This window comes from Musca domestica, unplaced genomic scaffold (assembly GCF_030504385.1).
Source record: "Musca domestica strain aabys unplaced genomic scaffold, Musca_domestica.polishedcontigs.V.1.1 27, whole genome shotgun sequence".
NCBI classification, from domain to species: Eukaryota; Metazoa; Arthropoda; class Insecta; order Diptera; family Muscidae; genus Musca; species Musca domestica.
Window position 1 is genome coordinate 980,744 of NW_026712286.1, and position 22,252 is coordinate 1,002,995.

The 22,252-nt window shown below is 36.6% G+C and overlaps 2 protein-coding genes across 4 annotated transcripts; both read right to left on the reverse strand.

Moving 5' to 3' along the window:
• Positions 1 to 7,148: 7,148 nt before the first annotated feature.
• On the reverse strand, positions 7,149 to 10,508 carry LOC101890234 (bestrophin-2-like). 3 transcript variants are annotated; one of them, XM_059124203.1, is made up of 9 exons: positions 10,415 to 10,508; positions 10,233 to 10,343; positions 9,427 to 10,171; positions 9,152 to 9,373; positions 8,768 to 9,095; positions 8,103 to 8,707; positions 8,001 to 8,046; positions 7,719 to 7,897; positions 7,149 to 7,658 (listed from the first exon to the last, which is right to left on the reverse strand). In XM_059124203.1, exons 1-6 carry the CDS (start codon positions 10,483 to 10,485, stop codon positions 8,346 to 8,348), a joined length of 1,839 nt encoding a protein of 612 aa, XP_058980186.1. In that variant the 5' UTR covers positions 10,486 to 10,508; the 3' UTR covers positions 7,149 to 7,658; positions 7,719 to 7,897; positions 8,001 to 8,046; positions 8,103 to 8,345. The 3 variants fall into 3 exon arrangements, with proteins under 3 accessions (XP_058980186.1, XP_058980185.1, XP_058980187.1); XM_059124202.1 differs by having other exon boundaries at positions 7,719 to 8,046; XM_059124204.1 differs by lacking the exons at positions 7,149 to 7,658; positions 7,719 to 7,897; positions 8,001 to 8,046 and having other exon boundaries at positions 8,573 to 8,707; positions 8,768 to 8,946; positions 9,050 to 9,095.
• Positions 10,509 to 10,520: 12 nt separating this feature from the next.
• On the reverse strand, positions 10,521 to 12,456 carry LOC101890076 (bestrophin-4-like). Its single transcript, XM_005177210.4, has 5 exons — positions 12,298 to 12,456; positions 12,134 to 12,244; positions 11,317 to 12,067; positions 11,059 to 11,256; positions 10,521 to 10,997 (listed from the first exon to the last, which is right to left on the reverse strand). Exons 1-5 carry the CDS (start codon positions 12,366 to 12,368, stop codon positions 10,575 to 10,577), a joined length of 1,554 nt encoding a protein of 517 aa, XP_005177267.2. The 5' UTR covers positions 12,369 to 12,456; the 3' UTR covers positions 10,521 to 10,574.
• Between the last annotated feature and the right edge of the window lie 9,796 nt (positions 12,457 to 22,252).

Here is a 22,252-nt window from a genome sequence, read left to right on the forward strand (position 1 = left end):
TATCATCTTTTGACTTATGCCAGCAACATTTTTAAATCCTCTGTCGATGGGGATGTTGTTGTTGTTGCTGCTGTCGTTGTTGTACTGTATTATCCGTTAACTTTTCAGCGGATGCTATGCGGTTGCTTAGTTCATTCAGTAATGTTGTTGCCAGCTGAAAATATTTTCATAACTTCCGCAATTTAGCCGAGGATTCGCTTTTTTATTGTTGCGATTTCAAATGAATGCTGCAGTATAATAAGAAAGTTTTTACATCTATGCCTCAAGGGTTAAATGGGTCGTATTATATAAGCTGGGGATAGTGTGCTATTTAGCAATTGTGCTAAGCCCCAGTAAGCTGGAAGAGTTTTGCAATAATGGGGTTATAAAGTCAGTCCCCGGGTTTACTTTGCCTCTCTGTCGCCCTACACCCCACCAATGGTCGGCCGCGAATGCGAAAAGTTTAGCACTTTTTCGTAGTATGGCCTAGTTGTTGCTGTTGTTGATTAGTGGCAGCTACCAGCATTTCGCTGTTGAATTGTGAATAATTGGAGCAGAGAGAGAGCTGAACAGTTTTTTTTGTTTATTTATTTGATTGTAGAACTTTGTTTGTTGTACATATTTTCATCAGAGCAAATTAATGAATTTAATACTATATTAACGCAATTGAAACCAGTACATACGTTGCGATATAAATGTAAGAGTAATAAGAACAAATGGAGGTCATTTAACGAGGATGGTTGCGGCACAATGTGGAGGACGCTAATGTACTATGAGAGGAGAACGCCAATTCTCCATGATCGCATCTGACCAAAGTTTGATACACAAATAACCACGAACCATATATATTTTAAATAAACTTATGACATTTTTCTAGAACATTTTTTGACTTTTGTGGTGAGATACCAAACATAGTGGCCCTATATATTCCATTTTCACACTAGAAATATTGAGATGTGTAAACATTAAAGAAATCAGATATTGATTTCTCACTTTAAGAGGGAAATTTCCATTTATACTTTTGAGCTCTTGTGTCGCAAGTACAGGAATGGGTGTTCATTTTTCAATCTTACTTATGACTCATGTAAGTCTTACGATCTGCAAATTTTTTAATACATCGTATACTACCACCACTCAAGATAAATTTTTTTTATACTTTTGTGGAAGAGGTACCAGAAATAATGGACTGATATATTTGATTTTCACACTTGCTCAAACACAGCTCAAAATATTGGGCGGTGTTAAATTTGGAGAAAATCGGACGTCGATTATACATGTTACGAGAGTTCTTATTATTCAAAATTTTTCTCACCCGACCAATGTCCTATAGGATTTGCATTTATTTATTGATGATTTTGTTCAATAAAATTGTTAACATTTATGAGAGGGTTGCCAAAAAAGTAGACTGATATGTCCATTTCCGAACCCGGTCTTACTTTGGTAAAATGTACCAAATTTGGTCCAATAAGGATATCCCTTTTTTAGAGTTATTTCCTGAAATATATTTTGTCCACCATTCATTCAAAGGGGGCACATTTTGCCCATATAGAGATATATAATATCTGTAACTATGCGGGTATAAAAAGGTGGTAAAAACTCTCCTTTGAAATAATTCGTTCGCATATCTCAATCTACCCGGCACACACACATTTGCCATATGTTACATCAAGGGGGGTTGATTAAATTTGCTCCTTTAATGTGAATGTGAAGCCAATTACTCGATATCGTTTTTCATATTCTTAGTTTTCAATTAAAGCTAAAAATTGTATTATGGGCACTGCAGATGTTGTTCAATCAAAGCATATTGTAGATAATTCTCTTGTATTTTTTTTTTTTCCTTTTTGAGTTGTGTTTTTTTTTTTGCCCTCTTCTTTGGTTCATTTGTTTTTAGTGTGCGCTACAAGCAAAGCTATCCACTCATACACCAACCCGCACACACACACACATACGCGCGAATGCTTGCAATTAACCTATCGTTCTATTTGAATATTCATTTAATTAAACGTTATAAACAACAATGATTGGTTTCAACACCATCAGTAGCAGCAGCAGCAACAACAACACAAAACCAACACTACTTTGGACAATGGCTGAAATGCTCAATGAAAATATATTCGTCCAACATACAAACAAATACATACACACATACATGTGTGTGCACATATTTTGACATAAAAGCGTTTGTTAAATGTCATATATCGATGCTTCAATAATTTTTGCCAATTTGGACTTCAACAGTGGACATGCTCCCGGGTCGCTTTGGTCGTCGGCAATCAGTCAAGCGGTCAGTGTGAAATCCAGAGCGCCGTGTTGACGATACCCTGCCGTGCGATCCAAATATGATTTGATGTGTTCGGCAGGTCTTTATGAGCCAGCAAGCAGTACTCATTTGGTCAAAACGACCTCCGACCACCACTACCAACACCGATTCGTAGGCGACCATTGAAGCAGTGATTTCTGGACTGGGGATGCTGCTGTTCGCTTGTGTGCATTTATATGTGTGTGTTGCAAACGGTGGTGGTGGATTGACGTTGACATTGGCATGGTTGCTAAGAGAGAAAGTTCAGTTCATCAGAATAAAAACGTGCACATTGTGGCCAATGTTTGTTGCATGATTGACTGATGTTGTTGCTGCTGCTGCTGTTGTTGTTGTTCTCTGTTGGGTTAACATGTTTAAATTGGCAATAACTCTGCTACACTTGCGGCAATGGCAACCGGCAATGTGATACACTTATTCCTCCAAATGCCATTGTATAACCATGTCTCTGTGTGTGTGTGTGTGTGTGAGTGCGGGCGTTTGTCATCAATCATCAAAGCATTACGTCGAAAAAGTGTTAATTGGCAATTATGTTTAAATTTATTCAGGCAAAAATATAATCAATCCAATCAAATACATAACTTCGTTTTAACATTTCCGTATTGACTTTGTATGCATGCATGTATGTATGTATGTGCATAGTTGGCGTGTCCGTCAGTCGCCTGTATGTCGGCCGGCCAGTAGACCGGTCAGTTCATTTGCAAGTGATGCTGTAATCTGAGCATTGGTATTTTGCACTTCCATGATGCGGTTGAGTATGTACTGCGTAATGACTGCCATTGTAATTGGCCATACCCTGAGAGTTGATAAAATATGTCTGACCTTAAAAGTGAATAAATCAAAACAAAGTTTCGGGAAATTTGAATACTCCATGTGGCCACGGAGTAAATGAACCATTTGATAGGGACAAAATATGTGGAAGATATTCGTTTCAGAAATTTTGGAGTCGATCTACCCATACACGCCGGTCTATCTGCGAGCTCAAGAGGGAGTTTCGAATTTCGTCCCAATTTAGTTAATCGCAATATTTTCAACAACCTTATATTGAGTTTGGTGATGGGAATGTCGGTTCGTCCCCTACAAGGTTTTAAAGGAAATGATTTATCTTACAAAAAAGGGATGTATCCGATTTCGTTTACGCTCATCTGAATATTTGAATCAATCTTATGCCAGATGTCCAATTTGACTAGATCTATATACTCCTTCTGGATCTTCAACCACATCGGGTCACAATATTGAATAACTCCCAAAAAATGTGAAATGGCGCTTATCCGTCTACTCCACAAACACAAGTAGACAATATTTTGATTGACAATTACTCACTTAAAATTTAAATGAAGTGTCTTATTTTCTATAAAGTTTGTAGATCGAAATATTTTTTTCCAGTTATAGATTCTTAAATTAAAAAAAAAAAAATAATAATTTTAGAAAATGGTTCATTATTTCGCTATATTCCTCTTAAAGAGTCATGCAAGTCAAAATTAATTTATATTATTTATGCATGTAGGGTACATTCTGATTCTCGGTATTTTAAAGAATGTCAATTTTGAATTTGTAGCAGAAAAGTTTACTCTTTTCGACAACATTTATTATAGGTAAAAATCCTTGGGGGACCATAATATTTTGAGTACTTCTATTCCAAGCATATCTTCAATATGGCTATAACTTTCTCTGCGAAAAGGTTCATTGAGAATGAATTTCTGCCGCAATTTTTGGGAATTCAAAGATTTCAGTCAAATCTTGCAAAAAAAATCACCCTGGCTTCTCGGGATCTAAAATATCTTTTGTATCTGTCCGTCCCTCCACAAAATTTATAATCACACCAAAAACTTCAAAAAAACGTCCTGCCTCTATTCCAATCATCACCAGTGTAGACATTTCACGAAACAACAAAAAACCCAAATTGGTCAAATGTTTCATTAAAAACAATTGGTTGGTTACATCGCAACTAAATTACATGCAATCAAAGAAAATTCGTTATCGTCGTTGTTTTACTAAAACGAATTTATTGGAATTTGAATTTTATTTAGAGAGAATCTCACTAACGGCAATTTTTTGTTTAATTGGCAATCAATTTATTTGTTGTACGCAAATATGCGTAACTGCCAGTGTATGTTTGAGTGTGTGTGTGTGTGCGAGTTTCTTTGTGCGTGTGTGCTCGCAATTAAATGTTACTAATTTCAAGCAATACAGTAAAATTTTTATTGAATAAAACCGCAACAATTTCCAGAAATATTTTATAAAAAAAATTAACATCAGTGGTCTTGTAAATGTGGTCCAGACTTGTAGTCGTTTTTTTTTGCGAATTTATTTTTTAATTAGTTTTCAGTTTTTGCCATTTATTATGTGTCGTACCCACAAAGGCGGTGGCGAGGGCATAGTAATGGATGGATATATGTGAGTAAATATGACAGTGTGGTGGCGGCCAACTGTGCCTTGGGCCAAGGGAGCCAGGGCATACATCATTCAGTTCGTGTCTCGCACATAATTGACATAATGGCAAAGGAATTTGGGAAAACATTTCCGGGTCGACACACTCACACATGCTAATGGAATTCCCCCCCAAAAAAAAATCTACCAGAAAAAGCGGATAATTCATTTTTATGCCATTATTTTGATTTTAATTTTGCTTTTGTTTGGCTTCTTTGTCCCATGTTTTTATGATGGCAGCGGTGTGTTGTTGTCATTGGCTTTGCATGATAGATTTCTCCTGAGAGTTAAGTCATTATTATTTTATATTTATATGTATGTAGATGGAATGCCGGAACATATACTCACATGTATACATATGGATGTGAATGTAATACATTAGGCTGGAAATATTTTACTATTTAATGCCAATATATCCTTGAGTTGTTTTCGTCTTCCTTCCACGGCACAACCCAATGTCAATGTCTCGCGTGACTTTGACAGAATGTCTGGAGTCAAACATGGTGTGTTTGGGCCAACGGCATGGGTGGTATCGCTTGGCTGGCATGGTAATTTCCATAAAAACAATAAGAAAACTCTGCGACGCGTTAAATAACAATAATAATACGCATCTCAGAGGAAGACATTTGTGTTGTACATGTGTGTGAGTATGAGAGTATAATTACCAATGAGCTTCATTGTGTTAGTATGTGACTTTAATGCATGTAAATCGCATGAAAATTCTACACGGTACGCACCATAAAAATTAGGTACTTAACTAAATATGTACAATATAAACGATTATTTTAAATATTTTTGAAGTTTAGTAGAGACGTTTAAAAAGAGTATTAATTAAAATAAGTATACATTATTATTATGATACAATGAGGAGGTAGAACAGTTTCGGCCTTAAGGGTATATATTGTCAATTTTGAAAAAAATTGGCAATGGGAATATTCCAGAGTCTGCAAGAATCTTTTCTCGGATATCATAAAGGGAAAATCAGGCAGCTCTGGAACAGACCAAATATGTCGATTATCAAAAAAGTATGTCGTTTTGGCATGAATATGCATAGGAATAATGTTCGCCTCTCTCTTCTTGGACAGTATTGCCCTTCCGGACTGATATTCGCTTCGATTGATGCACGACAACCTCATAAGAATATATTTGACTTCAAAAAGGGTTTTAAGTAATGAGGATCATTGATTTTCCACCGAAAAACTAAAGTTGTACTTGTGACAGGAATACACATGCCTACAGAAAAACAGCGAATAGTGGTGATAACAATTGGATAATATTTTGCTATTATAAGAAAGGCATATTCACAAATTAATTTTCAAGTTGGGCGCCAAGTTATCAATCTAGACCCTTTTGAGTACAATATGTTAGTATATGAAATTCATTTTTCCATTTCCATGATTTTTTTAATCAACACATTTTTTCTTCTCTGATATCTATTTAAATCAACATTTTTTCATTTTTTCAACATAATAAATTATCACATCATTTCCAATTTTCATTCATTTTTCCTCAGTCTATTCTTAATAACTCTTGCAAATCTTTATGACATTTACAATTCGCATATGAGCATTTTCTACATTTCAATATTTCATATTTCTTATCAAATTTATCATGCAATTCAAAAAACCAAAAAAAAAAAAACAAACTCCCCTCATTGTTGAATGCATGTGGAAATCATTTGACTTTCAGTAGGATTTGAAGAATTGACAAATGGTTTTGCAGTTCCAAGAACAGGATTTTTTTGTGGAAATTCAGTTGTGTTTTTTCTTTCCTTTCCTTTGATGATGGGGATTGCGGGGTGGGAAAATGTGATGAAATTTATTTGGTTGACTTCTAAGGAAATTTGATAAGAATTTTTCATATGAGTGACCTTATGTGGCTCTGGCAAAATATATCTCGTGTTGCCTCCAGTGCCTATATTGTTAACTGTAAATGTCGTTGCCGTTCGCATAACTGTAAACGATGAACATTTAGCTGCAACAATTTATGGCTTGCCATATAAATCGACTTAATGAGCTTTCGAGTGTAAAGCAATTTCATATTTTCATATCCTTAGACAGACTCTCCCCAAGAACAACAACAACAATCACAGCAACAATGATATATGAATGTGCACACATTTGGTTGGTGTGGTTAGGTTCCACTGGAACCTATCAACGAATCATCTGCAATACTTATAAAACATAACAGTTTATATGGATGGGGATGTGAACGCCACTGCTATGGGGTCGTGGAGAGCTAAAATAATGTTTTTGGCAACACCAGACCCAAGGAAGACCCAAAGATATTAACCGTTATTTATTTCACTAGTGGAAGTACTACTCCTCCCCATGACCACATGAGGAAGGGAACTGCACTTTGACAGTGTTGAAGTCTACGCAAAGGAATTCTCATTTTCCTGGTCAAAAGTAGGGGCATGAAATATGTGGAACACAATTTTAGTTTATTAAAAGTGATAAATATAAAAATTAAATAATTCATTCTAGATACAAGGAATTACATTAAATTGTGTGGTAAATTATTAAAGTGCTGCGCTATTCAATAAGAAGGAGGTATGTCTCCAAAGAATTCTATTCAGAAATACCAGCTGTGGAGTAACTTTTTGCCGAACTCATTGGCGAAGTTCCAGCATCAACAAGGAATGGCATTGATACATCACTGGGTATCTGCATTCCTCCAATAGGAAGGTTCTCAAGAATTTCTCTCAAATTTGATTCCATTGAAGTATTATTTTCCACAGAGTTGGATTCTTCCTTCGTCCTCTTCCTACATGTCTTCCTACTTTTTGTTAAGGTTCCATTATCTGGAATAACCTGTGGCATTTCAATTTTGAAATGTGGACCAAAATAACGTTGAAGAAAATCATGCATTCTCTGGATGCGTTGCCGTTGACGTTCCAGGCGTAACTGCTCAAAGGGATCAACTTCAGTCTCTTTAAAGGGGACCTAACGTCAACAAATATAAATTTAAATTATAACTTTACTTAACTTACCACTTTCGTATGTATCCTGGACTTCTTCTCCTTCCTCCTGGCAAGATTCTTCTTCACCCATTATTTCGCTTTCCTCATGTTCAAATCGTTTATCTTCGGAAATAGTATCTAAAGTTATTTGTGATTTACCATCATTTTCGTCCTTCTTCCATAAAATATTTTCCGAAAACTCTGATGATCTATAAGACACGATTTTTTGTACACTCTCCACATCCGAGGAGGAATTTTCTTGTAAGAGATGCTCCGAAGAACGCTTTTCTAACACTGTATTTAAAATCTCACCTTCAATACTACCCAGAGAATGGATGGCAGATCCATGTTCACCACTCTAAGGTATATTCATATTAAATTTATCTGACAAATCCGATTAAATTTGAAACCTACCGGAGATATTCTATTGAAAGACTGTTCCAAGGATTCGTCCACATCATATTTGGCTGTTGAATGCTCGGGATGTTGTTCTCTTTTGGCCTCTGATTCATAGGGTAATTCATTTTAGTTTATTAAAAGCAATAAATATAAAAATTAAATAATTCATTCTAGATACAAGGAATTACATTAAATTGTGTGGTAAATTATTAAAGTGCTGCGCTATTCAATAAGAAGGAGGTATGTCTCCAAAGAATTCTATTCAAAAATACCAGCTGTGGAGTAACTTTTTGCCGAACTCATTGGCGAAGTTCCAGCATCAACAAGGAATGGCATTGATACATCACTGGGTATCTGCATTCCTCCAATAGGAAGGTTCTCAAGAATTTCTCTCAAATTTGATTCCATTGAAGTATTATTTTCCACAGAGTTGGATTCTTCCTTCGTCCTCTTCCTACATGTCTTCCTACTTTTCGTTAAGGTTCCATTATCTGGAATAACCTGTGGCATTTCAATTTTGAAATGTGGACCAAAATAACGTTGAAGAAAATCATGCATTCTCTGGATGCGTTGCCGTTGACGTTCCAGGCGTAACTGCTCAAAGGGATCAACTTCAGTCTCTTTAAAGGGGACCTAACGTCAACAAATATAAATTTAAATTATAACTTTACTTAACTTACCACTTTCGTATGTATCCTGGACTTCTTCTCCTTCCTCCTGGCAAGATTCTTCTTCACCCATTATTTCGCTTTCCTCATGTTCAAATCGTTTATCTTCGGAAATAGTATCTAAAGTTATTTGTGATTTACCATCATTTTCGTCCTTCTTCCATAAAATATTTTCCGAAAACTCTGATGATCTATAAGACACGATTTTTTGTACACTCTCCACATCCGAGGAGGAATTTTCTTGTAAGAGATGCTCCGAAGAACGCTTTTCTAACACTGTATTTAAAATCTCACCTTCAATACTACCCAGAGAATGGATGGCAGATCCAGTTTCCCCACTCTAAGGTATATTCATATTAAATTTCTCTGCTAAAACCGATTAAATTAGAAACTTACCGGAGATATTTTATTAAAAGACTGTTCCAAGGATTCGTCCACATCATATTTGGCTGTTGAATGCTCGGGATGTTGTTCTCTTTTGGCCTCTGATTCATAGGGTAACTCATTGGGATAGACATCATCCCAGTACTGGTCCTTCACCAACTCCGGATGTTCATGGTGCATTTCATCAACGATCAAATAAGACACTTGCAAATTGCGATCAATCATCCAGTTAACCTAGAATACGGGGATTAAAATTTCACCATTATTTAAGATTCTTTGGAAATCACCTCAAAATCATCATCGTCTTCTCCAAAGGGATTAATCAATGTTTCAGCCACCTTTAGCCAGCCCATGTAGAAGAAAAACTGCAATGTAATAAAGAGTGGCATGTAGAAGTCCAAGCCCTCGTAGGTGTTTTTCTTGAACTCAGTCCATTGATGGGCCAAAAGACTGCACACGAAAAACGAGTACACGGCAATTGTCACAACTTGCGTATAGACCAAGGGAATGTTGATAAAGTCATAGTACATAAGGGTGCCACAGCGACCACGGAAGCTATTCAGTTCATCTATAATGGTCTTAACCGCAAAATCATCCCGTATCAGACCCTCGTTGCGTGCCCTTGTAATTATACTGGCCGCCCATATAATTGGCATCCAATGTTTGGGATACTTTGGAAAGGCCACATCCATTGACTCAATGATTTTCTTCTCATTCTCCAGCAGGAGGCCGGCCTCAACCAAATGTTTCATTTTCGGAAATCGTTTCTTGACACAGGGCGAGATCATGGTGAAGACTGTTGTCAGACATAGACAGACGTAACGCATGACTGTGCGACGCATGACACGACCGCGCTCGTCCTGGTCATGAACATGGGCACTGACATAGACTGCCACCGAGTCCGGCCAAGGGATGGTTATGTACTGCTCCCACCATCGGGTCATCACCAAATTGACATAGAAACCCAAAACAAATGAGAGCGGTATCAGGCTGCTGTAACTGGCACAATAGTACACCACACTTTCGAAGGTCCTGTTCAAGAGGAAAATCACAAATCCATTAAAGATATCACTACTTTCCAAGCTCCACTTACTTCTGGGAATCTTTATCCAGTAAATAAATATATATCAAATTAATGCCGTAGTATAAAGCGAGAAATAGTAGCAAATCCATCCAGACCAATTTGTAAATGCTTCCTCTCCATCTGCAGTTAAAAGGGCTTAGATTAATTTCTTTCATTTCACCATCCCATCACCCATCTCTCTTGTTCCCTACCTTGCCAGCAATTTTACAAAGCAACCGAATTTCTTGCATGTTGCAACTTCTGCGGTATAGGTTACAGTCATGACAACTTCAAATGCAAATTGAAAAAAATAATATATTTACTCGTCAAAAATATTTTTTATTTTTCTTTTAAAATATTACAAAGTATTTTTTAAATATTCTTTTTTGTTTCTCCAGTGTTTTCTGAGCTATTGTCAAGGCTTTGTTGAAAAGATTGGTGCGAAGATGAGGCATTCATTTTCTCAGAGATCTGCGACTTTCGATCGGTTTCAGATATTTTGACACTTGGTATTGTAAGAATTATATGCTTCCTTTGAAGTCTTTCCTCAGCTCTCTTAGACTTGAGCTGTTCAAATTCATCAGGACTGTCATTTATGCTTGGCGATGAGGCTCTACATTCACTGCTACTGGTTTTTAAGTTTAAATTTGTATTTCTTTCTTCTGAATCATGGAATATTTTAAACTTGTCATCATCAAAGTATTGCTTTATGGTAGATTCCAATTCCTTCACATTTTCATCATATTGTGAATTTGTTTTGCTGCCACGCTTCAAAAAGAAATTAGTAAGAGAATCCTACAATAAAGAACATTTGAAATCCACTTCACCTACGGCAAAATGTAAGAAAACTAGCTACCAAAATGTTGCCACTAAGCAATGTATTCCTTGATTCAGTTTCACCCAATTTTGCCGTAGAATGTAGTGGCGGATCCCCAGTTTGCTTTTGGTAAAAACTTTGCCAATACTGATCCTTCAAAAGCTCCGGATGTTCATTATGCATTTCGTCAACAATGAGATAGGAAACTTGCAAATTACGGTCAATTAACCAATTCAACTGAAAAATTGTCCAGTGCATTAAAACATTAAAACTAATTTTATTTCTGCAGATTTTTACCTCAAAATCATCATCGTCCTCGCCAAAAGGACATATAAGTGACTCGGCAACCTTCAGCCAACCCATGAAGAACATGAATTCCAATACCGTAAATATGGGAAAGAAATAATCTACAATGTTCATAATACCATCGGGATCTGTTTGTCCCGTCCATTGGCGCCCAAAAACTGAAGCCAAAAAGAAGGTATATACCGCCAAGGTCACCACCTGGGTGTAAACCAAAGGAATGCTCATGGTATCGTAGAATGTCAAAACCATACACTTCTCACGAAAGCTATTCAAAGCATCTATCAAAGTTTTCAGCGACGAATCGTCACGGATTCTTCCCTCTTTACGTGCCCTTGTCACAATTGCCGAGGCCCAGACAATTGGCATCCAGTGCTTTGGATGTTTGGCAAATTTTTCATTCATAGATTTTAAGATTTGTTTCTCGTTCTCCACCAAAAGTCCGGCATCGACCAAATGGTCCAGGGTTGGAAAGCGTTTCTTGACACGCGGTGATATTCTCGTCAATACCATGGTGAGACTCAGGCACACATAACGCATTATAGTGCGGCGCATCTTACGACCATTATCATCCTGGCCCCTAATCAGCGATGAGACGTAGACGGCAGTACTGTCTGGCCAAGGCAGGGTCATATATTGTTCCCACCAACGTTTTACAACGACAGAGACATAGAATCCCAACACAAACATAATGGGAATCAACGATATGCTGCTGTAGCAATAAACGACAATTGTTTCAAATAATCTGAAAAGAAGTCGATACACAATATATTGAGAACTCTATCACGACTTCTCCAGCTGCTGCACTTACTGTTTTTGTGATTCATTCATGTAGAAGCGATAGGTAAAATTAAGGGCATAGTAGATGCTTAGATATATGCATAGGTCCAGCCATATAAGTTTATAGATGCTGGCACGCCACCTAAAGAAAGAAATAACAACTGTATTTGGAGAACCTCCATCCACAGAGCTTACCTGAGTAGAAGTTTTGGGAAACACCCAAATCCAGTACACTGGGCCACTTCAGCTGCATAGGAGACTGTCATTTGCCTCGCCCTACTTGACTATTGCTCGAGTATAGAATTTCCAGACATCGACTCAATTTACTGCAATTTCCCAGCCTATTATGTTAGACAATAAAACACAACTCCACTGGAATTGCCAACAACTTTAAATTTAATATGCAAAGTGTTGATGCGGCAACTTCACCGTTGTTCGGTGCCGGTTGCGTCGTTGTTTTCGTTTTTGTTGTTGTTGGTAATTATTTAAATTACATCAGTTGTAGTAGTACTCTTGACTTCCGCATTCTACATATGCCAGGAAACCACAACGCACACATCCTCAGACTAAACACAGGTGTAACATTATGCGGCTTTTAGCCTCTTCAAGACATCTGCAAATCTGCCGCTCGCTTCGAGTTCTCGGCTGGAAAATGAGAAGACAAAACAGAAACAAGTCGAATGGAAGGTATTTTTGTTATATTGCTGTTCTGAAAGCCACAACAAAAATTAATTTGGTTTTTCCTCTACCCTCCAATGGCAGAATGGAGGTTCGGGGTGTGGAATGGTAGAAATAAAATTTACTGCTCCACAACCGACCACGTGCCTTGGCCACAAGTATGCAAGTGCTGAGACGAATATGTGGTAAGATTGGTGCAAAAGCAGCAGCAAAGATTTGTTGCCATTACAGAACACATCCTGACTGTTGTATACGGATGTACGCATATGCACCTCTAAGGGTGCTTGAAGTAAAGATATAGTGTTGGGATGATGACTTTGCCACTTTTCTAATTTTTAAACTCTGGCTATGAAAAATACTCAAATAATTACAGTAATTTTTCCTGAGTCGGTACTCTTAGCAAGTTTCCCTTTTAAAGGGCTATTTTGTTGCCCCTACAGGGTCCTTTCAATGATTACTTTAATTGTGTATTAGTATCCTTTCTGAGCCTAGCTGAACTCTGGCAGATGGTCTTGTGGTTTTCCATACATAATAAGGAGGTATATTTGCATTTCCTGTTATTGGATCCCTTTTGCCATGGATGCCTGTCTAGGTGTGTGTATGTGTGTGTTTCTGCCTTCTAATGTGTAAAACAAGTACATAAATTACGCATGCCTAAAGTTAATTGACAAAAACCACAATCGAAGAGAGTGAGTAATTGAGATTTTGTATTAATAGAATACATTATATCAATACATACAAGCAAATATCGACCTTTACAATACACAGATACATTTTGAAAAGCCAAGAAAGGTAGGTGTGTTGTTAGAAGAAGCAGGGCAAAAATATTGGTTTTTGGAATTTGTAAGCATTTGTATGGAAATTTCAATTCAGGGACAGTATAAGTCATTATTCTAATTCACCTTTAGTTTTTGGTTGAAATTTTAGTGACAAAAAAAAATAATTTTCAGAAACTAAAAATTTAATATGAAAAGTCCTTATCTTTTATTTCGTATTTAACAATATCTGAAAGCCACGAAACTAAAAAACTCCGACCGAGTGCAATAAAGTCAAGTGGGTGTGCTCGAAGAGTGGGAGTATTATGTGGAGTCCACTGTTGACTCCTTTGTTTTGTGTGGGAGCTCTCCCAAATCACTACTGTTTGCAAAAATTAGAGTGGGAGTCGAATTGCTCGAAGTGGAGTAAGAGTTTGTTCTAAGAGCGAAATAGAAATAAAATCTCACTATCCCATGAAATCGACATTCCAAATTTCATTTGACTACGTTCGGAAACCCCTACTTCTACTTAAAAAAAAATTGATTCACCAACAATATCTTTGACGGATCCAGCCTACCACCTGCGATTTACCCCCACACCTCAGTTTTGTTGAAAAGAAACATAAAAAACGCTCATCTTAATTAGAAGCTAATCATTAATTTCCATTTGATTACAGTGACCGACCAATCACCGGATCCCTGTAATCAATTCCGTTCTTTAGACAAATATCCTTTCCATTGTCAAGTAACGACAGTTCCCAGCAGTGTTTGTGCTTCTTGTTCTTCCCTGTATTTTTCAGTTGTTGCCACCGGCAATTTGGCTTTGTGGTGGCAGTAAGTATTAAGTGACAGCCGGAAAAGTTTTCCAACGGATAGCCGATTGTGGAATTTTAACTTTTTAACGGTTCCTTATGCAAATTAATATTGACACAATTCTCCGCTTCTTGTGCAACTTGTACAGTAATAATAATGAAGTTTGCTTTCTTCTCCGCTTCGTGAAATGTTGTAGCGGCCAAGCAAAGCCTCTGCCAAGCAAGCAAGCAAGCAAACAAACGAAAGGAAATGTGTCAATATCCATTACCACTTTAGGCAGTGTTACTTTTTTTCTTTCGCTCCTTTTCGCATTAATTTTCTTACTTCGACATGAAAGTCCAACTTCGAAGTGAATAATTAAAACATGCTACAGCGAAATTGAAATGAATTCATTCAGTTAGAGCTTGCCATTGGATTGTAATTGCGAGCGTTTTTTTTCGAGCTGCTTTCCACTTGAGCGGACATGTCCGTGTCGTAATTTTATTATTTGCCCAAGGAAATTGATAAATTCTTATTCTCGTTGAAATGTCAAGTAGGTATAAGTTTTCAATGCAAAATAAATGACGGATCTAGAAAATGGCCCAGGAATGGAATCGAGTCGAGAGCAAGAGAAAAGGAGAAGTAGCTGTACTCACCGGAAGTCTTGCGTTTGGTGCAAAACCACTTTCGTGTGCTCTATGATATTTATGAGTCATAAATGTATTCCCACTGCCACTAATCATGTGACACTTTATAACACTCAGCTAATTTGCATACATTTACACGTTCGCTTCTTTATGGCATTGTTTCAACGGCAACGAGACCCAAACTAATGGAATTTCACGTTAATTTGCACGCACCTAACTGAGCCAGCCACCTTTGAAATGTGTGCTGTGTCAAAGTTAGCAGCTCTCGTTTGTTTATTTGCGTTGTGTCTGTAGTTGTGGCTGGGGATGTGGCTGTGGTTGTTGAAGAACATTAGAACCCTTTTATTTGCATTTGTAATTAATACGTGTTAAACAACATCATAAAACACTACATTCAAGCCATAGTCACACAGCCAAACAGAAATCACACTCACACACTCTTGTATTTTAACACCAACAACTATAAAACACACTATTGCCAACACATTAAAATAACAATATGATGTAAAATATTAATATAAATATATGTAGGTATGTATGAGAATAGGATTAGAGTAGGAACAGAAACATGGGGTGTGACGATACAAAGTTTGAATATATTTCTAATTCCAATGATATAAACGTTCCACAATAGGAGAGTAACAGCTCAAATGAATAAAGATACCTTATTCGTTCAATGAAGAAGCTAAAACAGGGGAGCTATAATTAGATTGAGCAATATTAATTTCATTAACCTTTTTCTTTCCGATTCTTTGAAATTTGTTAACACTTTATCGTGTGAAAACTTTATTCTAGCCCAATTGCCTAATCTCAAAATCACTAAAAAGGGGAAATTACGTTATATAAGGGCCATACCATACCTGTATAGAATATGCAGAATTTGAACTACCCGCCGCTGCTTCAAACTTACAAAATAACTATTATTCTAAAATTCGTTACAACCTAATTTAGATTTATGCTGATGATAGTTGCCTTATTTAACTACGAAATTTTCATTTCCATATTAATAATTATGCACACAAGCCCCCAAAGGACAACCACATTTAAAGGATCACCCAGTCATGGATATACAATTTCCAGTAGAGCTAGTATGTGTTCACATTCATCTATATCACACTACTTCACCTTTGCATATATTAACATAAAATCTGTTTTATTAACAACCTCATAAAATAGACTTTTAATACAATTTCTGAAATAAAATCAAAATGATATGTTTCTCTTTCTTCAGAGCTGCGAGGAAGTTTGCCAAGCAAGACAAAACTCTCACAGGAATAACCTTTACATTCATCCATAAAGGTCCTTCATTTATGTTGGTCTGGGGATTCAAAAACTTGTTTATAATTTAAATACAAATTTTTATTTTAATTTAAGAGCATTTTTATGGCCACTTCAGGGATTTTTCTGTTATGATGGATAACATTGTCTACAGGCATTTGTATGGAATTTCTATGAGACACGTCAGATTTGTGAACTCAAGCTCAAATATGCAATAACAAAAAAATATATAAAGGGAATTGACATGAGTTGTTTTTCAAAATCCTTTTGCATATCGAATGACATAATAATGGAAGATTTATCAAGGTATCTGCAATCTCATATTTACGACTTTTTTTTCAAAATTATACCTTCGACAAGATCTCATTGTCAAAATGTATATACTTATGGTTATTTACAAAGGTTAAATAAATAATGAAATAAATTTACTATGAAATAATTGCAGTTCGATTTTTATGCGTGGAACAATTAACATTCACTAACGTACAAGCTCCATGCTTCTTCACTGATATAAACTTGATCTATTTATTTACCCAATCGCAATTCCTCCGAATATTCTAATCAATTAAAAATATATTCACATTTCAATGGTCCGGCTCGAGGCAGACATTGTTTCGTGAATAAACATTTGTTGGCAGTGTTGTTAACAAAACTAGAAAAACTATCCTGATGGGAGGCGAGGGGGCAAAAACAATACAAATACTCATTTGAATATTTGAAACTCCAACTCGAGTCCATAAAATATATCAAAAATTTGCAAAGCCTGTTCATAGATATGAACTAATTTCAGTAACAATACGTGTATGGCAAATTGCTTTACATGCTTGGTGCTGCTGTTGTTGTTGCCCGTTCTCCTCGATACTGCCATTACCATTTATGTAGAACAGCAATAACATTATTTTGGGCGATTCACAAAGAACAAGGTTGTTTTCCAATTTTACATGCTCGCATTTGCATTTCAGTGATGCCGCTCTTGCCCTACTTGCCAAAGAGTTTCAGTTGAAGTGTGTGCGTGTGTGTGTGTTGGTTCTACTTTTGCAATTGCAACGGAATGATGCTGATGAGGTCATGAAACGCTCACAGCAACACTCAACAGAAAACTGCAATATCCTTCGTTAACTGATCTATACCTTTAGCAGTTTAACCTCTGATACCTCAGAACGACTGATATGAGCTGCAGGTCATCTTAACGGGGAAACATTTTTTTCATGCTTCCATCTTCTTCTTCTTCTCCACATCCACGAACTGGACATATGAACACACTTGCATTTTGGCCAATATCGGTTATCGTGTACAAATCATCATCATCATCCTCGTCGTCGTCGTCGTCATCTGAAACCATGTTGGATGGGATATGTCCCTGTGTCCATGTGTGTGTCTGCGTGGAAAGTTTGCTGTTTAGGTTTGTTTAGGCAAAGCGTTGTGATGTTGTTGCGGTATTGCATGTTCCGTGGTTGATGCTTGTGGCAAGGCCACTGCATGCATCCTGTAGGCTAGGGTCATTTGTACATCCTTGTCGTTGCCGTTGTTGTTATTGTTGTTGCTATTTCCATTTCAGTTTTTCAATCAAAAAACTGATGCCTACATCTCACACATACGAGCTACAGAGTTCAGAACTCAGTGTGTGTTTGGTTAACCCTTGTCAAATGAAAATTTGCATAAAATTTTGCATAGGCCTCCTCTGCTGTCATAGTTGAACATTCTCCCAGTAAATGATGACATTAGGGTGGGTGAGTGTTCATTTGAACACAATTTTTCTGGGTCATTTTAAGGGCCACATTTTTTAAATTTTTGTATTATTCAAAAAAATTAAGAACATTTTCTTTGTAAACATTTTCATTTAATTTAAAGAATTCCTTCATATTTTTAATTTCAATGCTTTATAGAAAAGGAATAGAGCCCCAGGTCTGAATTTTTAAAAATACTGATTCCAATTTCTAATTTCAGCATATTCAGGCAAATACATGGTTACCTTGATAATTGTACCAATGCCTCATTAGCTTTTCTACAGACATAAACAGGCCTCAAATTACTGGATATTTATTTATGAGAATGTCCACGCAACCTCTGAAGATTCTGGACCTTGGTGATAATTTGGTCTGTCGAGTACTCACACAATTTTACTTGATAGAAAGGAAAAATTTTCCCAGATTTCCTCTGGAAGCACCTTAATAAACATGCCTTTGTTCCATTTGCTGTCACATCAGAGTTGTTGGCAATTTTGCCAGGGTATGTGTGTTAGTGTGAAAGCCTATGAGCGCCAACGTCGTATGTGTAAATAAAGTGACTGTAATGCATGCTACATGCATGCATTCTCTCATTCATTAAAACCCAACCCACATCTTCCTGATGTGTTTTGACTGATCGACTTGTATTTTAGCAAAATATTTCGACAGAAAATTCTCTTTTAATTTCCCCCCTCCCTGCCCCCCCACACACACACACACACACACACACTCTCACTCTCTCTGCCACATCATATGTCTCGCCATGGGGTGGCCGACCAAGCTATCCGCACACTGACATACCCAAACTCAGAGCCTATTGCCATACAAACGAGGAGTGTGCCAGAGAGCAGGAGGGCAGGCAGGGATATGGTAATTTTATGCAAGTATTGTAAGTTTCAAATCATCGTCCAGTTAGTTTAGCAGCAGACAAGGATGGTGGCAAATTGTTTCTAACTTGTTTGTGTTGTGTTTACATTGCTGTTTTTGAAAATGTTTACAGAAGTTGTGGCAATATTTTTTGTTGTTTTTTTTTTTTTTTGTCTCATCATCACTGCCCTGGTCCATATGCAACGCATAACATTGAATATGAAAATAAAATTGATTATGAAGTAAAAGTAAGGGAAGAGTGGGCGAAGGGTTAGAGTTTTAATGCGGTCTGAGGTAGTCAAAAGAATGCCACAGATGGTGGGTGGGTGAGTTACCGAATATTAAACGCCACCCTGCCATGTAGTCCGGCAATTGATTAACAAATTTCTTTACGGCCAAGTGCAATACCAACAGCAACAGATTGTTTAGCAATGCCTGTTTTGGCATTCGCATAAAATGATGTTGGGCAATTGTTTATGTTGTTGGTTGCTTGGCTGGCATCGAAGAGAAAATCCCCCCTCTTCCATTCTATGTCCACCCCACACCCAAAATGCAATGTGGGAAGGCAACGGCAGAAATAGTTTGTTTACTCGGTTTGTGGCATGTTGTTGACATATAACAACAGACCAAGCAACCAATCGACCGACCGACGACCAACAACAGCAGCAACATTTAACCACCAGAATACCGAACCCACATACATTATGTACTTACATCAACGCATGCGATTTGACTATGAGTGTGTGTGTGTGTGTGTCTCTGTGCACATGTGTGTGTGCTGGTTTGCGGATATTCAAACATGCATGTGTACTTGTTGTAAATACATTTCTTTTGGCCAACCCTACCAATAACAACAAGGAAGATAACAATGTTTTTTCTGGTCAGTGGTAAAACGAGCAACAGCAGCAACTGTAATTTTCATCAGCAACAACAGCAGCAGCAACAACAACAACATTAATTTCTTTATTCTGGATATGTGTATTTGCCACTCTTTGGTTCTCCCCCTGTTCTGGCCCATAGTCGGCATTTTCGTTTCTCTTAACAATTGATTTTATCACAGACCCACCACACTTTTAACACAGTGGTATTTTAATTGAAAGGACATAACGGCCGGAGAGTCACTTCTGCTTAATTGAAAGCAATTAAGTGTAAAATTGCAAACTTTGATTGCAGCTGTTGCAAGTTGCAACTCACAAAAATGGCGGCCATGTGATGACCATCTCGCTTTGCTTTAGACGTTTCTTTTGTCAATGTGATGCTGCGTTTGCCGATGCGTAGTTGGTCGATTTTTAAGAAACCCCCGGTGGAGGGATTGCAGCTGTACATATCAATCAATGTCCGCATATGACATTAAGTTGGTTGGAAAGTTATTTTGGAATGGGGGCGGAAAATGAGATTTATTAGCAGGGAACTTTACATAAAAGCAATGGATACACAGCCAAGCAAGCTAAAGATTGAAAGAGGTTGTGAGCAGAGCATGAATTACCAGAAAGTCGAAAATTATGAGTAATGTCATAACTTGGAATTTACATAATGCATTTTTATGAACCTCAAACCGCGAATTACAGCTATTTTTGTTGGAAAATGGAGAGAGAGCCTTACAAATATCAATTAAGGTTAGGGGCGAGTAGGAAAATGTGAAAACTTTTTGCAATTAGGTTAGGTACCAATAATGAATCCCAAAGGCTGTATTCCATTGAAATTTTGGAAAAATCATTCAACATATAAGCAATGAATTTCCATTCATTGAGTCTATTCCAACATTTGGAGTCATTCTTACCACATATGGACAACATTTCAGTTCCCCACCTAATGGACAGCTAGACAAAGCTAAATCGTCGTAAAATGCTAATCTTACATACACATTGAAGAGCTTAACATATAAGATTTTATTTGACGATTAGGATAAGTAAAATTTAACAGAAAATTATTTAATTTTTGTTCAATATTGACCTATATTAACCTAGAACTATGGACATTCTCTTCCAAAGCTACTTTGAATTCAAAGGGCGATGAAGATTAAAAAAGAAATATAATTTAAATAAAAATTGACTTTTTTCTTGAATATATCATTTCATTTTATTTATTTGTTTATTTTTTTTTTTTTTGCAAATGAAAATTTAAAAAAATAGCAAAAAATTGAAAATCACTTCCCACATTGCAATGAGAATGATAATAAAACAATCATGGCCAAGTACAAAAGGCACGCACGCACACGCACACAAATATTATAACAAGCTCCAATAATAGAACAAAGGCATTAATGCTTTAATAAAAACTGCATTGAAGAACACAAATGTAAAGGCCATTTCCCTTTTTTGCACTCTTAAAAGGAATTGTTATAAAATATTGGAATTTATTTGGAAAATATGAAAAACGTTCAGGCTCGTGTTGCGGCCCACAGAATGCTCTTTAGTCACAAACGAATGTTGGGAGTATTGCGGGAATTGAGTCAATATTGGTAGACAGTGCTACCCTCAAACAGGCGTACGTACCAGCTGATTGGTAACAGAAGTAAATAAGTTCACATTTAGCCCCTTCATTTAATGGGCTTTAATAGACGCATAAATTACCCACTGAATCTGTATGTAGGTGTTTGCATATTTTTAAAATTTTATTTTAATGGCTGTGCTCTTGAAATGTATCTGTGCGTATGTGTGTGGGTAATGGAACAATCTACTCTTTATTAATTTATTTCTGTGCATAAATTCAATACAATTCCAAAAACACAACCCTCACTCTGACTCATCGTCCATTCGGCGATATTCTACCGCCACGATTGTCCTGTACAATCTATGCACTCTCATATTCGTTCAAATATTCCCTTTAATATGTACATATTTTGTATACATTTGAATGGAAATAAATACGTTTATAGACTTTTATTAACGTTTTGTAAAAGCATTTTTTGTAGAGAACAATATTTTTTGATATTTATTGAATAATTCATTTCCATTATGACTAGCTAAAATTACAATTTGCAGAGCATTTTTGGGAAGAACGTGTAACCAAACATGTTAGATAACATTTTTATCAAAATTATATTCATGATTTAAAAATTAAAAGTAATAAAATTGTACTGTATGTTAAAATAAGCAGATGCAACTCAAAGGACTCTGAACTAACTACATTATTCTCTGCCATTATCAAATCATTAATTTGTAAATAGCGCCACCTCTTGAGAATATTGGAAATGAATTATTATATTTTGGAATACCATACTTTTTCTATATCTGTGCTCATTTGATAAAATTTATCGCCGACACACACCAATAATGTGATCCTTAAACCATGCTAACATCAATTTTAATAATTTAATGTGTGACAAATGATGCTAGCAGCCTGAAACTATACTTTGAATTTTTATATGTAACATCAAACTGTTCCCATCTTGAATTATCAGTTT